The sequence below is a fragment of the Oxyura jamaicensis genome, chromosome 4 (assembly GCF_011077185.1).
Source record: "Oxyura jamaicensis isolate SHBP4307 breed ruddy duck chromosome 4, BPBGC_Ojam_1.0, whole genome shotgun sequence".
NCBI classification, from domain to species: Eukaryota; Metazoa; Chordata; class Aves; order Anseriformes; family Anatidae; genus Oxyura; species Oxyura jamaicensis.
In genome coordinates this window covers 16,167,038-16,193,941 of record NC_048896.1, presented here as the reverse complement: position 1 = coordinate 16,193,941, position 26,904 = coordinate 16,167,038, and the positions used below count along the sequence as shown (strand labels likewise).

The following is a 26,904-nucleotide window of genomic DNA, read 5'->3' as shown; positions in this document are numbered from 1 at the left end:
CTCACACCGCCTGCTCGAGGCCACGAGCTGGGGTTCCTGCAGCTCACCCACCTCTCAGCAAACCTCCTGCAACGCCAACGAGACACGCTGCGTTCCTAACTCACGGTGCTGTACCAGAGTGCTGCCCTGGCTGCGGAGGGCTGAACGCTTTGAAGCCCGTTTGTGGGCCCTGCCCTTTAATTCTGGTTCACTGCACGCACCTCCCCACTGCACGTGCATTTCCCAGGACCTCAGAGCATATAAAAAAACTACATTAAAAACAAAACAAAAAAAAAACAACCCCACACTTTATTCTTCTCCCCATAGGTTTTGCAGTTAACGACCCACCGAACGCACCGTCATAGCATATAAACTGTTATAGTGCTGTACCAGCTCAAGTCTCTACAGTTTTAAGCTTCACGTGATACTCAGACTTGCAAGATTACAATACAAAAAGATATGTAAAGTTTCAGAACCATGTTATTTTAGGGCAAGGATTTAAGACAGTTTGAAATATCAAGTCCAAATAGTGGAAGATAGTTAAAATGGGACACCTGTGGACTCACAAAAACCGCATTCTGTGGTCTGCAGCATTCTGTTTAAGTAGTAGACATACCAAAACCCTTCAAAATTATTTTGTTCCTCCCACCCAGAAATACCTGTTTCCACCCTGCTCAACCAATACTAAGTCCAAGCAAACTCTGGAATTTGACTGAATTTATTTTGAGATCTATGGGGGAAGGAATGCATTGCACAGGAGTGTTGGTGACATCCAAATAGAAATAAGCCAACCCCATCAGGGCAAAACGCTAGATGGAACTTCACGTTCTCTAACGTGCTAGATTATTCAGCTCAACCCTTAGTTGGGAAAAAAAAAAACAACAAACAAAAAAGTTAGTCAAAACTAATTAAAGAGAAACTCGTGCTCTTACTATGGGTCCTCCATTGATTTTCCACTTACGGGTGTAGCACACGGTAGAACTACATTTGTAAGGGATTAAAACAAAACCAAAAAAAAACCCCTCGGTTCAAAGTCTTTACAGAGCCGGTGTAAACACACCTAACAGCTTCTCAAAGCCATCAGACTAAAGCAAATCTTGTGACCCACCAGTAAAAGCAGGTTTCTCCCACGCTGCCCATCTGGCCACGGAGAAACGAGAAGATATTTTTGTAACTCTAAAGAAATGTTTTTGGGGATGAGACTTTTCACTACTAGGAACCAGACTCTAAGCTGGCTCTCAGGATCTAACTCACACTTTTCTTTGGACAATAAATTTCAAGTCGCAGTTACTGTCCTACATTTCAAAAAAAAAAAAAAAAAAAGGAATGATGGTCACAAAAGAAACAAAACCAGAAGAAAAAAAAACAACAACAACCTATTACCGAAATGTGTTAGTTTCAGCTGAAGCCATCTTCCATCAGAAACCATAGGATCTGATACAACAAAGTTCTCCCTAAGGATGTTTACGAGTAGAGTAGCTCAGTGCTTTATATACTAGTACTGCTGTATTTTGTCTTGTATCAAAAAAACACAAAAAAATAAAAAAAAACAATGTAAGTTTAAGTTTAACTGCACATGCAGCTTCAACTCTCAAACCACTGTGACGTGCTTCACTGCTCACCCAGAGTCAGCCTCTCTTCCCTTGGGAAAAAAAAAAAAAGGAACCAAAAGAAAAACAGAACAAAAAATCACCAATGCCACGCTGGTTCAAAAGGAGCAAATCCCTCCTGAGGGCTGTTACTCCTTGGCATCCTGCTCCTCTCCTTCCTGGGCACCGTCTTCACTGGCCTCCTTCTCCTCCTTGCTACGCTTGTTCTTTTTGTGCTTGTGACGCCGGTGGCTCTCCCCCTCCTCGCTCTCATGCTGCTTGCTGTGGTGGGGAGGAAAGGGGAGAGGAAAGAGCCGTCAGAGCCTGCATCAGCACCGCTCCGCCGCAGGACAGACCCGAGCACACTGACTCCACAGCACGGACAGGGACAGAGGGCTTTGATCTAGAATAAACATCAGCATCAGAAATGCTGAGGGCACCGTGGTGCCAGGGAAAGGCTTTCTGGTTTCTTTGGGACGATCTGATACTGCGTGCAGCTGAACCAGGGGCAGGTAATGCAAACTGCTTGAGGTGGCTGCTTTACACCACATGCTGCATCAGCACACCATGCAGGCAGCACACTGGACAGACTGCTGTCAGGATCATTTCTGGGTAGTGTTTTATTTATTTGTTTAACATAAAAAAGATCTCTGTGCCCTTCCCAATCCTAAGGGAGCTCTAATAACCTGGCCACATCACAAGCTTCACTCTAAAGCACTGACGCTGCTCCGAGAAGGAAGAGTCCTAGACCTGAGAGGTGTTTGGAAGCTTTCACTCTTCTGAGCGTCCGGGGGAAATCCCTGGACCAGACACAAGAAGTGGATCAGTGTGGCTGCAGAAACGTGGATATCCTAATGGGAGGGCAGATCCTGCTTCCACTTCTGCTTACTCGTAAATGACCTTGCACTTCACTACCGTGACGCTTTAAAACTCCTCAACCAGCACTGGTTGCTGGATAACTGTGGACGTTTATACAGGATTTCTGGGAGAAATCCCAGCCAGAAGCTACTCTGAGTCGGCCGTACGTGCCTGTGAGCCTTGGCCCACTGACCACGGCCAGGTGCACCGTAGGCACAGCACGCCCGACACAACCCACACGTGCACAGACCAGTGTCTGCCTCCCACTCCTGGAACTGGACACGTGGGAGCTCCTGCTCTGGTTCTTGGTCCCTCAAGGGAGGAGATTGCTGCTGTTTTGCAAGCACGCAACTATTTCTGCTCACAGGTTTAAAACCAAGTGAGCTCTCTAAGAGTTGGTGTGAAGGTTGCAGAATTAAAACGGAGGACAGAGTACAAGAAAAAGCAGATTGAATTCGTCCCAAGAAGACAGACTGTCATACAGTATGGACACAGCTCCATGAGTGGGGCCAGAGTCAAGTGCAGAGACACATCCTTACTACAGCTGGGATACCAGGTTAGTAGCAGACACCTAAGTGGCTGAACCACTGAAGCTCTGGCTCAAAAGCTTCTGGCTGCAAGTAATTTTCTGACTTGTTCAATAAGTGGTTTCACAGTCATTAAAAAAACAAGAGGCTGTTGCCTCTTCTCCAACACATCTTCAGCCACCTCGCGGAGAGCAATGTGGCAGTGGTTTATGCTTGAACAACGTGACTGACCTTTAATATTTAAACAAGCGTCAGTGGTTTCCTTCAGACTCTTCAATCTGCAGTAAGCTGGGAACTACACCGAAACCCTTCCATCCACCTGCAAACGTCTTAAACAGGCTCAAATCACCTTGAAGTGTCTCAAGCAGGGACTCTGACATGCACTAGGAGTGGGCTTAAGCAGAAAGTATTCCTCCATTTGCTTTGGCAAACAAACACTTCTCATCCTACCACTTTGAACAAGACAGAAAGCGTCTGCATGTGGTTTAAGAAGCAAAGGAAAAGTTACCTCATTTCCAATTTAGTGCAGCAGCCCAGTTCTGCCAATCAAACTCTCAGATTCTGACACCACTTTGGTGAATTCCATTCTGCTTATGCAGTCAGATAACACACGATTTTAATTCTGAGTACAGGAAGCTGAGAAATAACCCTTAAAGCTATTGCCCCGTTGGGCTGGTATCAGCTCAGCTTCCATTTGTTTTCTGTTTAATTTTAATTATACTCCTGGCCTTTCTTTCCATCACCGTTTCCAACTTTTTAGCAATCTGTCTCTTCTTGAAAACCTATGCATCTCCTTAAGGATGAGAACAGCCTTTTGCCTCCAGTCACTGTGTAGGAGTTTTTCTGATAATCATTTTGAAAAAAAAAGGTAATTACTTACAGAGCTGACATAAATTTCTTCTAGAAGAAAAGTTGAAGCACCAAAAAAATTGAGCAAGTCTGCTCAAGTCACTACCAGGACATAAACTGACATAGCAACTGAGCATCACCTCAGAATGGAGCCCAGCCCTCTTCTCTTCAGCAGAAGAACATTTAATACCAAAATCTGATGCTTCTGCTGGGGTTCTGCACTTCACGTTGTATACACGTTCTTAACGCCGGGAAGAACGAAGCAGTTGTGACGTGATGTCTAGCACAGACTAACTTCTTTGTGACACACTGCTGCATTTTTGTTGGCAGTGATTTGACATCCTGCCAGCTGCCTTACTGAAAACACCAAGAAACGCTCTCCCTACGATGGGCAGCTCGGCTTTCTGCTCAGGTACACACCCGAGAGCAGTTCCTCTGCCTGGGCACCACGTCTCAGGGCTTTAGCAGGTCACAGGAAGCCGGGACGCCCCACGGCCCCAGCTCACTCCAAGAACATCAAGCTTCTTGTCTGCTGCTGCTGTGTGCTCCCCGTAACAGCCCGGTTCTCCCTAGGTGGCTCTTACCGCCTCGAAGACTTATGCTTGCTGCTCTCCTCTTTGTCCCTGTGCCTGCGCTCCCGGTGCCGATCCTCCCGCTCCCGGCTGCGATCTCGACTCCGGCGGTAGTCGCGCTCGAAGTCATAGCTGCGCTCTCGGCTGTAGTAGCGGTATCGTTCGTCATCACTTAAGGAGAAAGAGGAGAAGTGAGGCAGGGGACCGAGCAGAACCCCACCCTCACCAACAGCATCTGTCACTTCTTACTCTATCAACAGGCAGAGGTATTTGTGATGCTCCTGAAAAAAAACAGTGATAACCCTCTGCTGCTTATCGGTCCCAGGCTAAACCCAGCCCCGACTTCCAGCCCTGCTGAAATAACTTTCTCTGACTACTTGTTACACAGCCCACACACCCAAACACCCGCATGTTGTGGATTTATTCTAGCCTCCGAAGGCTGACAGTTTACGAAGTGCGCTCTCGGGATTTGCCAAGGGAGTACCTCAGCAGCAGGCATGCGGCCAACATCTCAGGGATTTTGCCCTAGCAATCCTGCTGGAGTATGTCCAAGGCAGCCAGCTACCTTGTTCAAAAACAGCAGGAACATGTTCCTCTTATCATTCTGCCTCCCCTGGTGCTGGATTTTACCTCACAACACTATTGTTCCAGATAGTCTAACTCAGACAAAGGAATTACATGTTAGGAGATTATTTCCTGCCCCCGCCGTGAGTGTAAAAGCTCAAGTTGCACACACTGCAATGGTGAATGTCACCGACACGTTCTTCCTGCCTACACCTTTCTGCTCAAGGCACCTCATTCAGTCACCGGTGGGCATGATGCACCCCAAATTCAGATACATCCCACGCTCCCTTTCCCCTGCATTTCACAGTCCCTTTTCCCTATTTGAAAGCTCAAATCTGAATTGTCAACAGGTCCCACTATGCGAAATAATATTCAGACTCCGAGGGAAAGGAAGTCTAAAGCATCACTCTAAGACTCATGGAAACAGGCCAGACAAATCCATGTCCATTATAATCATCTGAGAATCCAAATGACTCTGCTGAGCACAGCTACTTGCCCTGCTTGGCAAACGTGATCTCGGAGGTCAGCATGCTCAAAAGCACCCAGAAATGCTAACAACGTGCTCAGGAGCGCTGATCGCAGGGCTTGGCTGCAGCATGAACCCACTCAGGAAGTGTAGGAGTCTGAGCTCCTCCAACTGCTCTAGGTTTGTCTTCAGCTCTGTTCCACCCCGCTTCCTCCCACAGTGCCCACAAGCTTAAAAGAAAGGCAAAAGTTAGGAAAACGTTGCCCTGTTTGCTCACCCCAGGGGCCTGGGAGTTCCCTGAGCAGGCAGCGCCCTTTTGCCAGGAATGCGCATTCTGATCGTGTTTTCAGTGACTATTGGCATTTCTGAGCCCGGAGCCTGCAAAACACTGACGCTGCTTGTGACACAACTACCGTGAGCAGCCCGGGGCAGAGCGCACAAAGTGACGGGTTTAGGAAGTGTCGTCGCAGTCCAGCCTTCACATTAGCTCTCTAGATCAACACCGGGAGGCTGAGAGCCTCCTCTCCCAAGTGCTCGCAGCGCTGCTGTCGCCTGGGATCCCGTCAGCTCCAAGGAGAAGGCTGGCTGTCTCCGGCGCCCTGCTCAGAAGCGCCTGGTCTCCTGAAGGATTTACATTTCGTGGCTGACTCCTGGTGAATGGCACTCCTTGCCCTGAAAGCCTCTACAGGAGAGCTGAGCAAAGCATGGCTGCTTTTCCCTTTGATCTGACAGTTATATTCAGGAGACGAGAAGCAGCAGCTTCTATGGCCAACGTTTCACACCGAGCTGTGAAATACCGAGTAAACAGAGAGGGGCTATTTCATTCACTGGACTCACATTACAGGTGGGAGAGCAAGCAGAACTGGTTCTGCTGGGTTAAGCAACAACTAAAAAAGACACGGGAGATCAGACAGTGTCGCTGGCTCCTAGTTCTGGCCTCGAGTTATTGATCCAAAGCAACTCTTTGCCAGACAACTCAGAAAATTGAACACACAATCCCATTCCTTGACCAAACACCACCTTGGGTTTGCTGCAGTGCAAAGCCAGAGCTCCCCACGGGGTCGCTGTGAGCAGAGGGCTGCTGAAACCCAGCACTCACTTGTTGTATTCACTAGTGGTCGGCGTGCGGTCTCTGTCTCTCTCCCGTTCCCTCTCCCGCTCGCGTTCCCTCTCTCTCTCGCGCCTCGAGCCCGAGTACTCCCAGTGGCTGCTGCTGGAGCTGCTTGTGCCTTTGTCCACCGTCGTCACCCAGGGTGTGTGGGACGTGGAGATGGGCGGGTAGCTGATGAAACCTGAATCTGCAGCGAGAGAGCAGAATCCTTGTTTGCCTGAAGCGTTAACAGCGTCCTCCCCATGCCTCCCTCTCCGCAGAGGCCCCCCTGGATGTACAGCTGAATCCAAGCGATGCCCCATTCTTGGAGACAGCAACAGCCCGGCTCCCTCCAGCGCTCACGTCTCCTTTTTTACCTTCACCAGTTTGCTATGAACATGTGAAAGCCTGAGGAAGCGAGACCAGGTATTTAGAGATGTTGCTGCAGAATCTCCCGTCCCTTACACAGCACATGAGCTCAGGGCCTATGCGTCCCCATCTCCTGCCCTCTGTAGGCCCTGCTGTACAGGGCATGCCGTGGGGTCTCCACCAAGAAAAACTCCAGGCTGCCCCTCCCAGACCTCCTGGCTTGGAGGACGAAGGTGCCTGCAGCACTGGGCATCTCTCTCCTGCGGGCAAGCAGCTGAGTTCAGTTGGCCCGAGGCTCCTGGCCACCCTTCCAAGGTCCTGCTTCTCAGCAGCTATCTAGGGCCAAGGCTGGGGACAGCAGCTGTGGATGAAGGATGCCAGCTGACGAGCCCAGAGCCACCAGCATGTCCCCAGCCACACGCTGGCCTGCGCAGCTGGAGCAGGGAGGTCACAGCCCAAAGCAGCACTGGCTGACAAAAAGCTGACCCCGCGACAGCACTTGAGGCTGCTGTTTCTCAGGCAGCCCTCGCTCTTCAAACCTCCCACGGAGGAGACAGGGCGGTGAAAATGGGAGAGGACACGGGCACTGCTGGCAGGGCTGCGACAGGCAAGGAAACGTGCTCAAAGCCTGGCACTGCCTCTGCCATTACAAAACAAAAGGAGACAGATGCTTGCGAGTGTGTGTAGGCAGGGTGCCTGCGTGTGCCTGTAGGCAAGGAAGAAGATAAAGTGGAGGAGGAGGGCATTCAAAAGCTCAGGGAGGAGATGTAAAGCTGATGGCTCTGCTTGTCCCTGAGGGCTGGGGGGAAAGGTAGAGAACATGAGTAAGCGTGAGCAAGTATGTGTGCAAACAAGCACAAGAAAACGGTGCTGAGGCACGTGGGGAAGCTGCTCTGTTGCTGGGTACCTGCACTGAAAGCAGTGAGCTTACGCTTCGCATTCAGCTCAAAAATTGCATCCATCACTGCTGCAATAAGGCTAACGGCCAGCTTTCTAAACACTTCATGGTGTAGTCGGACTATCTGTGACTTTCTAGGGACTGGGATAGTTTGGGGCACAAGCAGTTCTCAAATCAACAAAAGCACCATGTCCACGAGACTAAGTAGAGCCTGAACTACTGAACACCAGAGAGCAGAGAGAAGCAGTGTCACTCTTCATTGTCTTGGGTGCTCACCTGCAGAGTTGTAGCCAAATGGAGGAGGCTGCCTGTTATTGTAGCTGGCTGGCTGGCTTTGGAGAGAGAGAAAGCAGTGCAAGTTACTCACATCAGCAACCCCTTGGCTAAACTGCCCGCACGTATGCCTGTGCTGCAAGTTCACCCCATGTTTTGTGAAGTTCTGTGGAACATCCTCATGGGAAACCCATGGATCGGTGAAACTGTTCCACTTTGCGTTGTAAATTCTCAGCAACACATACAGGAACAGCGCTCTGTCACAGCTTCTGAAACTTTTAACTCAACTGCTTGTGGTGCTTCACCCCTCCTGGGAATAACCAGGGCCAACAAAGTTCCTGGAGATTCTTTTACAGAAAACATCTGGGCAAACATAGCATGTTACCAACTCCTCTGCGCTACCCTACACTTTACTGGCTCCTTCCCGTGTCATTAACATGACAAATCAGGGCAAGCTAGGATAATCCATCAGCACCTTGCATGGAGGTTCCCCGTGGACTCCGCTCTCATCTCCTACCCCGGCCCAAGACCAGACTAAGAATTACCAGCACGGGTTTAGTCCTATCTCTCATCGCTCCTCACTACGGAGATGCTGTACCAACGGCTCACCCCAGGTGTGGTCTTACCCATCCAGCGTCGGAATGAGGAGAGCTGGTGGCGGCGCCAGAGGAGGCGGGAACAGCCCTGGACACAGCACAGAAATGTAAGTCATCACGGAGAGACCTCACAGCTTTACTTCAGGGAACAAAACTACATTGCTGTTTACAGTTAAATGCAGTTAAAGCACTTTTTTTTTTTTTGACTTCAAACAAAGCCCTGTTTGAAATGTAGCATTTTTCCTTCAGGGTCATATCTGCTACCAAAATTAAAGCTCTGCAGCTGTGCTAGTTCTGTAGGGCTACCCAAAGAAAAAACAGACAAAAACCTACCTTCTATTTTGGCTTATTCATCATAAACATAAGATTAATCAAGGCATAAAATTAACCCCTACAGCCCTGTTGAAAACAGAAGAACGTGTTTTTGGGGGATGCAGACATGTTGCAACGACAGCAAAATTTTATTGCTCAATTGATTGAGCAATTAAAAGACAAAAAAAGTAAAAGACAAAGTAACACAGAAATCATCCATTTTTGTTTGTAAAGAAAGCCAAATTCCTAAGAACATACATACTTAAAAATCCTAAGAAGACAGCACCAACAAGGCAGAGATTGTTGGCTAAAAGGTCTGACTCTTAAAAATGGGCCCAATTTCAAACATGAGGATTTTAAATCCAGACTCACTAGACAGTTTCTTCAGAAAGGAGAGTTAAGCACAAGTCTACAGAGGTCACTTGTAGAAGTGACACAAGCCTCGGAAGCCAGACTCCTTCAGACTGATCTGGAAGTGAGAAGGAGATGCTGAGTGCTCCTAAGGGAACTCCTTAAACTTCTGTCCATAACTGTGAGCAACCATGATTTTTATGGGCAGTTACCAATGCCAACAGAAGTAGGCTAACCCACCCATAGGCCTGATTTTGCATAAAAATTCCTGTTTACCATTAAACAACAACAAAAGAGCACAGTGTACTGATGTGAAAGATAGGAGTCATCTGACTAACTGCAGTCCTTTAGTTAAAGCTAGCAGCTCCAGGCTCCTTTTCAAGTCGACAGAGGCAGCACACCCGATGAAATTTTGGGACAATTCGTCAGCTCTTTCTGTAACCCTCTAAAATGGGTGAGGAGAACCCCTCCCTAGAAGAGGGAGCCAGCAGAAGTAGCCTGAAGTCTCGAATTCATCTAGTGGGTATCGATGCTGCAAACACACCGAAGGACTCATCTTGCCCTTAGATGCTTTTTTTTTTCCTTTTTTAAGAAAGATCTTCCAATAAAATACAATGCCTAGAGCATTTCAATCGCACTTGCTCAGCAAGCACAAGTACTTCAAAGTGCTGCTGTTATAACACCTAGCTCTAATGGTGGTGGATCACCATCATTATAATAATTAGCAGGTACTCTCCCTCTTCTCCCTTTCCAACCCAGTTACCTGAATTGTCAGTTCTTTGCAGCAGCCTAGTCATTTCTTCTGCCTTTCTCCTGCCAAACAACTTCAATCTAAATGCACTTGACTAGCAACTGGACGCTGCAGTGCTTAGAATCAAGACCAGGATTTGCATCCAGTTTCACTGCAATGAAGCTTTCTAAATCCAAATTTACCATAAGCAGGTTCCTTTGAGTACTATGAGGAGAACCAGCTCAGAAATACTATTGTACATGGAGAGGAGCATGAAGAGTAGCATTTTTAACAGAAATTTTCTCAGCCTGAGGAATAGCCCAGCTGCTACAGGTTTTCCAGATCTCTACTTGGGAAGCCCTGGGCAGAGCACAGACACAAAAACAAGGACACAAAAGCTGTGCAACAAGTCCAACATGTCTGACACACAGTGAGGACAAGTAAATTACGTCCAAAAATGCTTTGGGTACAGACCTTTTGCAAGTAGATGAATCAAGTGTACAGTATAACACAGAAGCAGTGGCCTGTGGTGGCCACCAGCCTGGGACTTTGAGCTGTCCGGCGCCTGGACAGAACTACTGGTACAAATAGTTCGCTACACAAGTTGCTAAATTTCTTTTCCCTGGACTAGGCAAAACTTCTAGTAGAAAAACAGTAGTTACAATCAGAGGAATCTCAGTTTTGTGGTAGCCTTGAATTAGCAGGGTTCCCAATTTATGTATGAGACTGGTTGCATTTCTCTATTAGCATTCATCAGCTCTACTGCACACCAGGGAGCAAAGGCTTCTGACAGAAATGGCAATTCTTCCATTCAGCTCAGCCTCACGCTCCAAATTCCTAAACAAAGCATCAATTTATCAAAGAATTCTGCTGTGCAAGATGTCATAACAAGAACTAAACTATTTCAAATCTAGTTAGGTAGTCTTTGCCACCCAAAGTTCTCCATTTCAACTTCTGGATTGGTCTTTAGTTTTTTTTTTTTTTTTTTTTTTTTAAAATAAAAGATAGGGTTAAGAAACCCTACAGATTATTATTTAGGTCCAGAACACAAGATAAGCAGCTGGAGTTCAGTACTGCACTGGAATTTATTGGCCTTAGATTAATTGTGCTCTAAAATGGGTCTTGGTGTCATCCTATTTCATGTTACTTAATCCATCTGCTCAGATAGGGCCATCTGTGCATGCAGAATCACGGCTGTTATCGGAGCAAGTTAACACCTACCTGGAATAGGACCGGGTGGCGGCAGACCTGGGGAAATAAACAAGCAAGCAAAACCAGTGAGTACAACAGGAAAAGCATGGCATCCGTGTACCTCAAGCTAAAGCTGAAAGCACACTTTTGAACAAGTTTCACTCATTTAACCAAATAGACTGGCCAAAAAACTCGGTGCAATTAAGCAGTAACTGGGTTACAAACTGTCATTTTCCCAAACGACAATCTGCTTACCTTCATGTTATAGTTCTAAACGCTGCTGCCTTCATACACTGGAGAATTCCTTTTTCTAAATGTCAGCACACAAACAATTGCTTTGACCTTCAGAACAAATGCAGGAGCAGGGAAGAGAACACTCTGCAGGTCTTTTTGCTTCTTTTTGTGTGCTTGTCTTTTTGCCATGTTTTAAAAAATAAAACCCCTTTTCTTATGTCAATCATCACTGCGTAGTGAAATCAGACACACCAGTGAACAACCAAAAGAACAAGCAAGCAATTTATCCACCTCCTGTTTTCAACAATCATTCTAACGAGAGGCAGTAGGTGAAGCCACTGAGGTCCACGAGCACCTACTGCACTATGAAGCCCCAGATTAAAAGCTTTAACTGTTACTTCTTATTCCGTATCTTCTGCATGCAGAGGCAGTGCAGAATGTAGAAGTTACTGTGTGGTGTGCTCCTGGTGACTTCTCAATAGATTGGCTGCAGCCTACAGGACCAGAGAAAGCCCAGAACGTGGTCTCTGCTTCACCCTGATGCACCATTTAACCCAGAAGCAATCCTGAGTTATTAACGTGCACAGAAGAAAGAGGCACTGAAACTGTTCTATACCATGGTGCTCAAGACAAGAAAATAGGGAAAAAAAAGCAGAGAAACATTACCTCAGCTATCTCTACAGGTCTTAGCACTCAGAGTGTAACTGCGGGGGCACAGGACTTACCTTCAGTGTCTCCTCAAGCTCTTAGCTTAACACAAACCCATCTGGTTATCGGTAAGGCCACGCAAACGTGCCAGTGCTGAGGACTGACCACACGCAACGGGCCAGAACCCACGGTAAAGGCCTCATTCACATTGTTAATATTTTGCTGTTAAATGAAGCACCGCCGCAAAGTCCGCTTACAAGACACTTCTAGGAGCATCATCACGCAGCGGCAGTAGGTACAATAAAATGCAGAGAAACAAAAAGATACTTTTTTTTTTTTTTTTTTTTAATATATATTTCAAGGTATAAACCAGCCAAGAATTGTCCTGGATCAGGAGGAAAATTCTTTGTTAGAGATGCTGTCGCAGAATTGTCAGTTCCAGCATCCTCCTTGAAGCACTTGGAATCAGTCAGAGCCAGACAGGATCCTGTACTGAACAGCCTGCTGGTCTGGCACAGGGCAGCAATTCCTGCTTCCTTAGCCTCCTCCACAGACAAACAAGAACCCGCTTCTTTATCAATAAAGCTAAAGGATCCATAGCATCCAAAAGCTCCTCAATGAAACAAAGCCTGGAGTTTTTTCAAGGAACAGCTGTCATTTTTTTTAATATTCAAGGGTTGAAAAATATTTAGTATTTAGATGTTCAGCTGAAAAGGCAGATGGAGATGCTGAACAATGGCCAAGTCTAAGGACCCTGCTACCTGACCGCCTCCCAGCGTTTACTGATTAAACCCTTATTTGCTCCACGCCTGGGATGCCCTAACTTGCGGTGTCTGACCGCCGCAAACCGCTGTGTGAACACATACCTGGAGGATGCAGTGGAGGTGGAACAGAAGTAACCGGCGGAGGAGGGTGGAGGAAGTGTGGTGGAGGTGGCCCGGCGAGTGGGGGCGGCGGTGGGCCTGCTGGTGGTGCAAATGGCTGTTGCTGAGGGGGCTGCTGGGGCTGCGATGGTTGCTGGGGTTGCTGTGGGGGCTGTGGCTTACTTCCGTGATCTCCTAGAACCTTGGGAGGCAGAGGAAAGAGAAGACAGCATTTTAATCTCTTTGCTCCCGCAGCTAGGGCCTCACTGTGCTGGCACAAAGGGAGCACTTCACCAAAACAGGCGGCGTGATACCTAACAAGATCAGGCTATGCTATACCCAGGGGTAACATCCTCTGGGGAGGAAGGAAGGTTGATCAAAGCAAGAAATATGCTTCGAAAAGTATCTTAAGCAGAACAGCAACAAGACTAGATTCAAGCTGCACAGCGTAACTGCAAGATGGTTGAACATCTCAGTGTTACGAACACCTTTTGTTCCACTGTTGAGTGGCTGAATTAATCCTCAAACAGACTTCACTCCTGCACAGGCTTTAACTTAAGAGCAGCCAGCTTCCACGGTGACATTGTAGTGCTCCCTATTGGTCATCTTTTTCTTCTTTTTTAAATCCAGTTTGTCTTTCACAAGGGCAACAAGAGGCCACTTTCTGCTCAAGATTGTGCCCATGTAGGTCAGAGGAAACATGGATTCACACCTCTGACAAAAGTAGGTCACACATGAGCTACGGTTGAAGGAATGATCAATATGCAGAGATACCAGAATGACTTGGACATGCAGGTATCAATACTTGTAGGTGAGAGCAACAACAACCATTTCCCAGCAAACTTTCTCTTAGCAAACTCTTTATTGGACCACTGTTGGTAAAAGTTGGAGGACTGACCACTAAAAGTAATCAGACCACAAAAACACATGTAAAAACAGGAATTGTGTCTAGACAGAGGAGAGGTTCTGAGAGACAGAGAGAGAGAGATTGAGAATTAGGGATGGTTAGGAGGAGAAAGGTGGTTAAGAGATGAGTTTTTGCTGAAGAAGCCTACCAGAACATGATGGACACACACTGGCCATACAAGATCAGAACTGGATCCAGTCTGAAGCCCCAGGCTTTTACTTCTTTAAAGATCCAGTAACACTGGCCCACCCTAAATCTGAAGCGTGGGCTGTCTCATGATGGTTACTCTGAATGTTACTTCAAAGTAAAAAGAAATGCAAGCCCCATGCAGTTCTCCACTGCAGAACTGGAAATTCCAACCCAACAGCGGTGGGGCAGCAGAGTGGAAGGGGATCATCCACAAAAGAGCCTCCCAGTTACGCACCCTGCGGATGAGAAAGGGAACTCGGCCCTTACCGAGGGGGAAGGCTAGTGCTTCAAAGGACAAACCCTACCCCCTAGCAAGGTAAAGCTTTTAACAAAGAAGTTAAACCCGCAGAAAGAAGCAATACATGCATACATCTCAAGAGGGATATACTACCGCTTTCTAGATGGAAACAGTGACAGGGGAGGTCAGCAATACACCTTTGCTCAGGGTTCACCAAAAGTGTGGTAAAAATCAGAAATTTGTCAAAACAGCTCAAAATATTTACCTGAATTGGGTTTTCCTCAGAGGCATGCTTATCACGACGTCTTCCTTCTACTCTCCTAATTGTGCCTGCCTGGCCACCGATCACATCAATTGTCCCACCCAGCTTCCTGGTACAAAGCAGATGCATTTTTTTAGACAAGGACATTACAAGACCAAAGGCTCTACTAACCTGGTGTCAGTACGTTCTGCTAGTTGAAATGGACAAAAATGCTGTATAGTTCAAATAGCATCAGCTTCTTTACAGTGGTGTGGATTTTTGAAAGTCTAGGAGAGGTGCATAACAACTGGAAAAAAGACCCGGCCAATCTGATGATGCTATGAACAGCAACAGAAATGCTAGCTAAGTGCTCTGATGCAAACAGAATAAGAAAAGCTTTAAAGCTTATACTCAAAGCATAGAGTTGGTTGTCTCTCAGGCAAAGCTTTATTTGGAAAAAGGAAAGCTGGGATGCAAGACTGATTTCTGCAAGATAGGTTTGCAAAAGACATAACGTGAATAAAACAACAGAAACAGAGACCTCAAAGCCATTGCCTTCCTGGTTTCACATAGTGTTGTTTTTCTGAAGTTTTTGATTAAAAAACAAGAAAACAAAGAACAAAAAAACACCACCTCACAAGGTCAATGTGATTTTCCCTGCAGAGGCTGCCATTCTAAACGACTCAATCATTTTGCTTTGTCCAGCCTTGTGGATCTTCTCATTACAGGAAGAGACAAATTAGCACGCATCTAGCAGTGTAGTGCACAGGTTCAGAAACCAATTGCTCCTCTCATCAGCTGCCAAACATGTAATTTACTTCCACTTAAAGGCAAAGATTAACATAGTGGGAGTAAGAATAAGCCAACTAAGCACAAGCAGCTAGCAAGGTATGCCCTCAAAGCTGACGGATTTGCCTTGTGTTTTTTTTCCTATGTGCCCCTTCAGCTGGAATACAGGTGTCCCTCCCCATGTAACACCAAACTGGGGGATAACACAGGTATCTGTACTCGTAGGTGGGAGGAACAACTTTGTGAAGAACACAGTGCACCCAGGCTTTATGTCTGCGTCATCTCTTACCTATTAGGAGGAGGCCCAGCTTTCATGCGTCCTCCCACCAGAGCCAAGAAGTCTGTTTTGAATTCTGTTTTGATGATATTGTTTTCCACTTCTTTTTCAGCATTTCCTGTTCTTCCTTGCTGGACCTAAGGAAGGAAAGAAATAACACACAGGCTAATACCTTTACTTTCAACCCAACAGAGCATCAGAGATGAAATCTCACTGAAGATTTCCACCGAGAAACAATCACAGGGCTCTTGCAAACAAGAAACCTGTTTTACAGTCAAAGAGGCAGACATTTCTGTAAACGAGTTGGCTGTGACAACCTGTTGTCCGCTTTTTCCCCATTAAAAGTCCAGAAATTTAATAATCTCATGTTCTGTTTCATGTAGTCCTCAAGTCAAAACTGAAAATAGTAATAGTTGCTCAGCTCACTGGTTCAAGTTGAGATTAACAACTGCTGGCCAGCTGGCGGAATTCTGCAAAGGCTGGTGTCCCAGGCAGCCACCAAACATGAAATGCAGAACTGCAACAATCTGTACAACTGCAACAGTCAATAGCAAAACAGCCATGGATACCCAGCTTTGCTCAGACCAGCCTTGAAATCATAGTTCCATCAATTCTACTCTCCTATCCGCAGCATCTCCCAGCCAGGCACCCCTATGGCTGGGTAGCCTCAAAGTCAAGTAGGAATTCACTCCAGTCCTGCTGCTCTGGTGGTTCAAACCTGCCAGGCAGCTGGAGCTGTTTGTCCCACAGAGGAAAGATTTTTTAGCAGAGAAATCTCATCTTTAAAGATATATTTTTGTATTTCTCATTGCTGAAACGAATAGCGAACAGTTCAGTGTTAAGCTGCCTTGTGTTGTTACATTCTCACCTCTGTGATTACAAAAACCCAGGCCCAGTTTTATTGTAGCCATGCGCAGGAATAACACGTCAATCACCTACCGTGATCTTATTTTCAGTGCTGATGGGAGGAGCAGGATCCAGCCCAAGCTGAAGCCGTCGCTGCTTCTCACAATAAGCTTTCCATGTTTCTTCATTGAATCCGTAATTAAAGTAATCAGAGAGATCAGCACCTGACAAAGGCAGCAGGGGTTAATATTGGGATTTTGGCAGGCTCACATTCCCAAATTGTCCTTTATCTCAAATGAAGTTAAGAAAACAAGTCTTTATTTACAGACTACTGCTTACATTCTGTCAGAAAGCTGCTGCGTGCCGCAGCTGAGACTGCTGCATCTTGGGGCGCGAGGGGGACTACAGCCAAAACAGCAGTGGGACTATCTGGGATGTAGAATACAGCATATATGCAGGCTATTAAAAGAGATGCTTATGACCAGTTATTCATCAACTGGATTTTTTCAGACTGGTTTCCTGCAATTTCTAAATGAGCTGAGTCTTAGGAGAGCACAGGAACGACAATTCCAGCTACTGCCATGAACGTGGGATGGTGCCGCAGAACCTTTTTCTTGGTGAAGCTCAGCCAGCACGTTTTGCTCCTGACCAGCACCGCCCTTGGTGATCTGAGCAGAGACTGTGGGGCTCAGCCATTTGATGAAATGGGACTTTTCTTATTATTATTTTCCACAGAGCTCATACTACACATGTAATTACAGTTCAGTCACAATCCTAACTATGGTCTTCCAAGATACCTTAAGTAAGTTACCTTACTTTGATGCTCAGTCTCCTGTAAAATGTACCATTTCAGCATGAACGCTTCTGAGCAAGAGAGGTGGCCACAAACTGGGTGCCAGGAAAAGGCAGATGTAGAGGGACAAACACAGCTGTGGCCGTAAGGCAGCCCTCACAGCAGGAGGCGTTACACAGCACCTCCTAGCCCTGCTGAAGTGTCCCTCACACATCCCCCTTGCAAAGGTATTCCTAGCCAGACTGATTCTAAAACAAGCAGCCCATCCAGGAGGGCTAAGCAAAACACTTTGGGCAAGCAAAGGTTGGATCTATCCAGCGAGGCTTAAGTTTATCTTCTCAGTATGCCACTGTTCCTGTTGTGCCGCCCAAACATGCAAATTTCACCAACACGGACTCAGCAGCACGACATTTACATATCTATTTTATCAGCTTTATTCCAGCCCTCTATCAGTTTTTCCACACCGTATTTCTTCCTCTCCCTCATGTACAGATACCAACCTGCTGAACAATTAACTGTAAAGGATATGAACCTGAAAGGCTGTTGAGTAACAAGCTACTTACTTGCCATCTAAAATAAACTTACGGGCCACACCTCTGCAGACATCGTCCCTCTATTCACACTTCAATACTGTTTTAAGGCTAGCTGGCTCCGTTTTGGTCCAGGGATGTCAGCATGACCACAATCATTTCCATGCTTTATCTCTGAACTTCACTTCCTTGTTTTCCTTCTAACTTCTTTTCTTCCTAGCCCCCTCTTTCTCACATCACAACCAATGGGAAATCCCCTGCAGAAGAAAGGCTACGTTTTCTATGAGGTCTGTACTAGCTCCTATTAATCACAGAGCGCTTCCTGCTGGTTTGATACCGTGACACACCAGAGGCAAGTGGATTTTATGCTTTGGCTAACATTTTGTTAAACATTTTATTAGATTAGCATAGCAAAAATTCCGATCTCTTTAGTTTCTTCATTTTTTTTTTCTTCTGAATTTGATACAAGAGATTATTTGTAGTATCTTAGAGCTGTCATACAAGAGTTGCTTCCGAGGAGAAATCTCCCTAACACAAATGAGGAAGACAAAAGAGACTGTGCATGTAAGAGACCGGACTGTATGCTGTCTAGATAATATTGTATAGACGTGAGAAGTGGTGACTGCTTACTAACAGTCACCTAGCAACCTAGGGGCAGAATCTGGTACAGAATTAGGCACTGCTGCTTTTCTAAAAGAAAAATCCTAGCCTTGTCAGAGCAGAAAGTGTTTTCTTCTCCTTCAGTCAACGGTCTGGGGCAGGAAAATTCAATAGCAAAAGCCTGCTTCCCATTACCTGCGGCCACGTGGCGATTCCCACCGCCACTGGGGTACCTTCCCCAGGGCCCAAGTGAGAAGGTTGCACGGGGGTGGCTGTGAGCTGGGCCACGGTATGACAGAATAAGCAAGCTGCTGCATGTGAAGAGGCGACCACATGTCACCAACAGTCAAATCTTCACCCCACTCGATTGACTTTAAGGCCAACAAACTCTACTGCATTGGTATCAGCACAATGATTTCTGGAACCAGTGAATTAATAAAATTGAGCAATAAAAACAAAACAAAACAAAACAATTGTTCCCCTTAGGGACAGAAATTAATAGAGTAAATGTAACCCAATTGTAGGTAAAAGCATGGCCTGATCTATCAGTAAATGTCACCAGTTGTCTAGACAGGCATCAGAGGCTGAGCAAAATAAGTTCTTCAGGCTTCCCCCTTCCTTGGCAGCAATAAATGAACAGGAATGGCACGTACAATTACAAAGACAACTAAAACTGCGGAAAATATTTACCACAAGAACTGTGAGGCCCCACCTGGTTTCCTCCATGGTTTGTCTTCAAATGAATCTAAATCCACTTCTATAACAGGCAATCCATTTATATTCCCTGCGGCATCTAAATCAATACCTTTGGGCTGCAACTTGGCTTTGGAGAGAAAGAAACTGTTACTACCTTTAATGCAATGCCTTTAATCCACTAATTTGCTGAGCAAATTGTTCCAGTTAAAGAAAGCACTACTCTGAATTCAGGGTTGGCTTTACAACACGTAGGTAACCACAGTCAGGTCGTTAATAAAAAATATTTTAGTCACTCTAAAAATAAGTAGTCAGGGTATACTGACTGCACTTGCAGTTGCACAGCAGAGAGGCAAATTCAACACAGACTGGTACAGCAGACAAACGGAATAAATTATTACAGCATGCATGCTATTTACTCTGAATGAATGAAAAAACTTTATTCTTCTCCCCAGGCAAAATATTTATTTTTCCCTCCCAAGACATGCACATTTTCTTAAAACAAAAGGCTTTTTCAGGATCAGTCTTAAGAAGACAATGTATTCACGGGAGTCAGCAATAACCCGTTGGGTTCAGAATCTCCAAGGGGAATTTGTGCTCCTCAGTCCAAAGATATGTCATTTGCATAACGAAATTAATGTAAGGAAGTTTATGAAGCCCACAGAAAGAGTCTCACATACGAAGAAGGACAGAATCCAAGTCCCAGTACACTGTATAAATTAAACTGAATGCTAAGGAAAATTCCCTCTGCAGACGTGGGCACAGGTAACACTCAAGGGCAGAATTTGCTTCTTTATTTTAGTATCTTATGCTGCGAGCAGCACAGTATTTTGACTGTAAAGTTAAGAGTTCTTCTTCAGGCAACATAGCATGTTTGGCCCCAGTGCAACAACATAACTTAGCAATATTCTGGTTTTTGACAGCAGAAGCAGTAATCAATGCAGATTATTCCAGTTTAACCGAATTATAGTCAGCTGGTTCAGTGATCGCTAATCAAATCAATCCATTGCACCCTGGACACCCAGGCTGCCCCAGGAATCCTTAACTTTAGGGAAAGCTATTTATTATTCCTACTTCACATCAGATTCATTAATTTCATATCCTTCTGAACAGAGAACAAGATTTGCAGCTGTTCCAGCTGTCATTGCCGGAGAAGTGAAATACTGAAAAAATGTGTAGGATAAAAATGAGAGCAATACCTGAAGCTGATGCTCCATAGCCTCTACCCGTTTTTAAGTTTAGATTCATAGGAGTTCCCCTATATGGAAAAGAATCACTAGATTGGTATTCAAACAAATTATTTGGAGGTTTTCACAGAAAACACATTCAAGTCCTGACATCCTTCAGAGGACACTTCGTTCACTTGGGTTTATTCACGCCTCTCTGCGATTTTTAATACTAAGTTGGAACACCTTAGGAAATGGCCTCAAGTTGCACCAGGGGAGGTTTAGGTTGGGTATTAGGAAACATTTCTTCACTGAGAGGGTTGTGAGGAGTTGCAACAGGCTGCCCAGGGAAATGGTTGAATCACCACCCCTGGAGGTATTCAAAAGACATGTAGACGTAGTGCTTAGGGACGTGGTCTAGTGGTTGACTTGGCAGTGCTAGGTTAATAGTTGGACTTGATGATCTTAGAGGTCTTTTCCAACCCAAACGATTCCATGATTTACCATGAGTCTCCCTAACGCTAACGCTTGAAACCCAGGAAACATGCCTATCGACTAACATCATCATACATCAGGGTTGTCCTTATCAAGAATGACAAGGTATTTCACAGAATGGTTAACCTTCTGCTCGGGAACTTGCCCAGAATTATTCAAATGGAACAGAACAACACGGAAATTGAAGCTGCACCTTTCTCACAGAATGAGGAAAGAAAGGCAGACGAATCAGATTTCAGAGAGGTTGTCTCCAAAAACCTAGTGAACTGCTGACAGAATGGGTGGAGCATTACTATTCAGGGTAATCCACCAGGCTCATACCACCTCTACCACAAGAGAAGGAAATTATCCACGAAATAAAGCAGAATGTGCTGCAAAGCATGTGCAAGTCATTTCTTTAAGAAGGCTGCTAACAGCAAGCAAAAATGCTGTATTATTATTTTTATTGAGTGCAAATTAGGTATAATTTCAAGTCAGTGACAGCAGCTCCTGGTTTGCAAATTCAGCCTCACCATTTCTGAATCATGAAAAATCAGAGAGCTGAAATCAGTCAGTTCACAGCTTTTGCGAATTCTTAACAACACAGACTTTGCTTCTTGAAGTTTCCACAGATAAGTTAAATGTAACTTTCCAACTTTGACTTTGCCTGATCAAGCAATAATAATTACTTTGCTCGTTTTCCAACAACAGCTCTGTGAATTATCATTCCGATTTTATGGGCAGATTTTCCAACAAGCAATTCCAGGACAGAACTGACCATCAGCTTCTAACCCCAGTCCTGCATTCTGGCCACTATTCCCATGTCTCCCACAAGACAGATTAGTTCTCATCCCTACTTTCAATCCCAATCAATGCGCTAGACCTACTTTGGATCAAAAACTGTCACGATAATCACAATACTTACATGTATGATGGTGCTCCCGTTTTAATATTGCCAATAGTAACCTTCACGTCATCATCATCGCTGTCGCTATCACTGTCTTCTTCATCATCTTCACCACTTGGAAGGGCCTTGCAATAATAAAAGCACACAGGAACTTATTAATACATGAAACTGAGAAGTTTCCCTGGACAGTAATTCAGATCTTGCAGTGCTCGTATGATGATGTTAGAAAGAATGATTCTGATATAAAGACATCGTTTTCTATTGCACTCCAAGGCTTTATAAAGTTGCCGATGGACACAAAAAAACATGGAAGTAACCAACCTTCAGTATAAATAGACAGGTGGCCATAAAAAATCTGCTGTCCTTTGAAGAAGTGACCCTTGATGAGAACCAAATTAAGATTTCTCAAGGTGGAACTAGTTTAATCTCAGTTCAAAGAACTGCAACACATCCCACAGCTCCCTTCCCCTATTTTCCTCAGAACAGCTAGCAGAGTCCTGACACACCTCCTCAACTGGTCCATGGTCAAAGCATAAAATTGCAAAAAAAGTCTCCACAATATATTCACCAGCCTTCTCTTAAGGACCTTGGACCAAATGTTCTCCCAGTAAAACTCTGCAGCAGGAAGTTGCTGAAGAGCTCTGCCTAGCATATTCAGCACATCGAGTTCCTTAACTTTACACAAGATCTATGCAGTTGCTGGTTTGACTCCAGTGCAGCTCCCACTGCAATCAAGAAAATATCCCTACTGCTGGCGCACAAGAGCAACAGAAGTCTTCCAGATACCCAGCAGTGCAGTTTTAAAAGATTCATGAGCTGAATTAACACTTTATTGCTACAAATTGGTTATGGGAAAGGTGTTCTCAACACTCCCTCCTTTTCCGTGGCACACAGGGTTGTCAGAACTCTCCACGAGCCCTCTCGACACACCAGAGTGGCAGAAAATGAACCCACCAAAAAGACTGAAGGGAGTGGAGGAACAAGCCTCCTCCTACACATTCAGCAATGAGCCGAGGTCTAAGGAAGAATCAAGTCTAGACCGCCAGCAATCCCAGGACTTTGGGCCTTCTATGCCCGTGTTTTCTCTATTTTACTGACCCCAAAGTCGTATTAAATACTGAGCTGGAGGCAACATCATGCTCTGCTTTTCCTTTCAGACTGCAGCAGCAGAAGCCTTCCTTTGCAGCTTCAGGGGGCATAAGCAATACTCAGACCAAGTACTGCAGTGCAATATTGCTTCTTGTATGCAAGAAGCCTGTTGCTGTGGTCACCCTTGAGAATCTACTGTCAGGACACTCCAACTGTCACGTGTCAGGCAGCAGCACCGGCATCTTTACACACCTCTTTTTACCCATGAGTATTTACAAGCAGGTTAAGTATGTCTGCCGTTTGCAACGGGACACGTACATGTTGTGACATCTCTCGGTCTTCATTGCTGACAGGCCGATTCTCCTGAGGAGCATCTTGCAAAGGATGAGAAGATTCTGCGTGTCTAGTAAACGTAACAGATAAAAAAAGTAAGTGCATGAGCCTGATCTAGAGGTTTAACTACAAACACTTCTAATGCATTTGTCCAAGTGACTTTCATACAATGGCTTTATTCATGTAGTGTGGTTATTCTGCTGGCAGTTAGCTCAAAAACATGACAAAAAAATAATCATCCTTGCTTGGCTTTGGTTTTGTTGGGAAGAATAAGTTTAGTGCTTGCAAAGAATGCCAGACGGGCAGCAAGCCTGCCTAACCCAACACCGCTCAACAGTTAATATACGTGGCAGCTGTAATACCTTTCAGTTTTGGTCCAGCACCATCACAACCGAGAGGAGTAAGACCATAACTATGTGTCCACAGCATAAACAAAACCTCATCTTGTCCTAAGGCTGCTAATAATTATACGTGTCTAGTAAGGAATAAGGACATTTATCCAGTAGAAGTTAGAGACAAAATGATTTTAGTCTTCCTACAAATTGCTTACATTGCATTTTAAGTGCTCATTATTGAAGAAAAGATGGACAAGTTTGCACCCAAGCTCCTCATTCCTTACAGGTTTGTCCTGATGCAACAACAGCCAGTTTCAGATTTGCCTCCAATTAAAGAGTTGGTACCGACGTTAACATTGTTTACCACATTTGCCAAGCAAGAAAGTCAAACTGGCATACACATGCTTGAAAAGGGTATGCTGAATGCTACAAAACCAGAATATGAAGCGTGGTCATTCTTTCATATCGTAAGTAAAACCCAGTAGAACCTCAAAATAATTCTGGCTTTTCAAGAGACTATTCCAATAGCCCAAGCCCAGGAAACTCAGTTCTGCCACCAGTACTTTGTGGGGAAAAAACAAAAACAAAAACCCTTTGCTATTAATTTTAAAGCCCATGTTGGATAATAAAGATACATAAGGTTATCTTCAGTAAGAAACATGCCACACCTAACAGAATCCAAACACTGGTCAGATTAAAGCCATTTCAGAGGCTGCAGGAAACGAGACACCAAACAGGTAAGCCAAAGATCACACTAACACAACTCAGACAGCAGTTACTGAACATAAAAAAGGACAACAACAAAAACAGACAAGAACAATGTGAACAGTCACTGAAGCTCCCAAACCGCCAAAGCCCCATGCACAGAGAACTTCAACAATCAAGCCAAGATCAAAGAAGATGGATGAAGGTTCAGCAGCTGACCAAGGAAACACAGGTCCCATTTTTGCCATGTTCCTGAGGTGATAGTTGAAGACACGTTCAGTTATAAAAATTAGCAAAGATGTCTAGGAGAAAAATCAGCCTCTAAAAGTATTTCAAAGATACAGGCTATTGCACAAGGACCAGAAGATATTCCACTGCAGGAAATTTCACAGATGGCTCCAAAAACTTTCGCATTTTGTTTGCCACCTCCCAGCAACTTGTAACGTTGACCTCAACCCCAGAATTTTGTTAAGAATCCAAGATGACTGAATTAAGGAAGAGTGACAAGTATTACCTTCAGCTTCAAGTCACATGAAGTATCTGTGGGTGTGCATTAAAATTTATGAATCGGAGTTCAAATAAACATTGGCTAAGTAACAGTCGTTCCCTAACCTGTTTGCTTCCCAGGAACGAACAATCTGACAGGGCCACAGCCATCAGCTGCACACAAAGACATGCCAGAGCTGTTTAATTTCCTTGGGATGCCAACACGAACCCCGTGCACTGCTGATGTAACAGCATCCTGCAGTTACCTGCACAGGCTGCTGGTGTTCAGAGCATCTTTTAGGCTAAGGTCTGTTAATGGGTACTGGGTCCTGCCCTACACTAATTTCTGCTTCAATGGGTAGAGACGTGAACGATAGCCGCTAACAGCGTAGCAAAAAGTTATTTTCTTAAAGCATCCCACACATCTTAGTTTAGGAAGATTTGCATTGTGCGGCATAGGGTAGGGACAGCGCGCTGGTGTGACCACTAATTCTTTGCTTTCACACGTTTTGCAGTTACTGTAGATGTAGTGCTTAGGGTTACTGGAAACACAGACTGTAAATCTTGTTTTTAAATTTCTAAACTAAGGGTTGTTCCTTCTCACAAAGCTCATTTTGTTGTTTTTGGTAAACATTTACCACATCTGTCTAAAATTTATTTTGAACAATTTGTCATATTCCGTAGGCATAGGATTCTCACTCCAAAAGTGGGATAGCATCTGTTGACAATCTCAGAAATTCCAGATATGGGATTTACGATGACCTTAAAGGACAGTAAATATGACACTGAACTTGTGAACTGAGCACACAGAAGCTCATTGAACATCTACTCTTCTGAAAACCACTTTGTATTTAAAAACAGCAAAGAGCATCTCTGATAAGAGAAAACTCTGCTGGTCCAGGACATGCTGCCACAACTATAAGGGAGTTATGGTCGAGAAAAGCAGGCATTAAGTAGTTCCACACACAGAAAGCAATACTGACCGCTCAGTTATCCCCAGAGTTATCCCCAGAGCTTTTTTTTTTTTTTTTTTTTCATGTTTTGGTCTTACTCAAACCACGAACTTCATAGACCTCAAATCATTTATTGATTTGATCGTGTCAAGATTTTAACTTACGGCTCAAGGCTTTTAGCTTTTCCAGGCTAAAGCACATGCCACAGTTCTACCACCACCAGGCCAGCACAAAGTCCCACCCCCAGGACACCCTCTTTTTCCTGGGAATTAAACTGGAAAACAGATCTGATTTAAACCTAATTTGGGGGGAAAAAAGGGGGAGAAAGGGTTAGTTTTAGCTTAAGTCAGTTGACTAACCCAGTTTGTCTTCTGGATGTGTAAATGCTGTGTCGGGCCAAGGCTGGCAGCTGGGGATGACCCCAAAGGGATGCTGCTTCTGGCAACAGCTGTGGTCTAAGGCGTTCATCGTGCTGCACTGAGCACAACGCGATCTTGTATGGAACACACAGTCTTATGATGAATAAACAGCCTCTGGACTTACCCAGAGATTGGTCCATCTTCTTGCTTGCCAGTGGTGTCGTCTGCAAAAACAACAATAATAATAAAAAGCAAAGTTAGCCAAGTGAAGGAAGAAGGCTGAGCTTCAGTACCAAGCGCGTCACGGCTAAGGAAGCGCCTAGGAGTGACAGGGTGGGCTAACCCCAAAGTTCTCCCTGCGATAAATTTCAACAAATTCCAACGAGAAGGAAACAAAGCCTGTCTGCGCGAGTCCCACAGCGCGGAGAGCTGAATTTGAAACACGCACCCGAAGCCGGGGCACGAGCAAAGGTAAGCATCGTACGAGGAGCTTCCGTCAGGTCTTTAGGGAGTTTCAAGGCGCCAGGGGAGAAGAAATAAAGGGACTAAGCGGGAAAGCCCGCGGGGAAGCCGCCCGCAGCCCTCGGACACACGGCAGCCCGGGGGTCCCCCTCCTGACGCCCCCGGGGCCACGAGGGGCGTCCCGGCGGTACCTACCCCCGTACAGCCAGTGCTCCTCGTCCTCCTCCGCCTCCAGCGGCGCCGCGCCCTGCACCGCGCCGGCCGCCGGCGGCTCCAGCTCGGTGGCCATGGCCGCCGGGGGGCTGAGGGGAGCGGGACGACGACGACAAGGAGGAGGAGGAGGAGGGCGAGCAGCGGCCTCCCCCGGGCCCCGCTACGCTCCCGCCGCGGCCCGAGGCGAGGCCGCGCATCCGCTGCGCCCGGCGCGGGGCGGGGAGGGCCGCGGGCGGCGGGCTATGGCGCCGCCATGGCTCCTGCTGCGGGAGGAGGCCGGCGGGCCCCGGCCCTGGCGCCGCCCGCCCGCCGCCACAAAAGCGGGGCCCGGCGCTGAGGGGAAGGGGAACGGGGGGGGGA

At 45.8% G+C, this 26,904-nt stretch overlaps 1 protein-coding gene across 1 annotated transcript; it reads right to left on the bottom strand.

The window, feature by feature from the left end:
- Positions 1–269: 269 nt before the first annotated feature.
- On the bottom strand, positions 270–26,904 carry LOC118167249 (pre-mRNA 3'-end-processing factor FIP1-like). The gene is made up of 16 exons (XM_035326536.1): positions 26,527–26,904; positions 26,054–26,093; positions 23,017–23,101; positions 21,628–21,734; positions 20,262–20,320; positions 19,082–19,192; positions 16,540–16,670; positions 15,613–15,737; positions 14,559–14,664; positions 12,963–13,161; positions 11,245–11,271; positions 8,661–8,718; positions 8,038–8,093; positions 6,504–6,702; positions 4,387–4,545; positions 270–1,850 (listed from the first exon to the last, which is right to left on the bottom strand). Exons 1-16 carry the CDS (start codon positions 26,618–26,620, stop codon positions 1,718–1,720), a joined length of 1,689 nt encoding a protein of 562 aa, XP_035182427.1. The 5' UTR covers positions 26,621–26,904; the 3' UTR covers positions 270–1,717.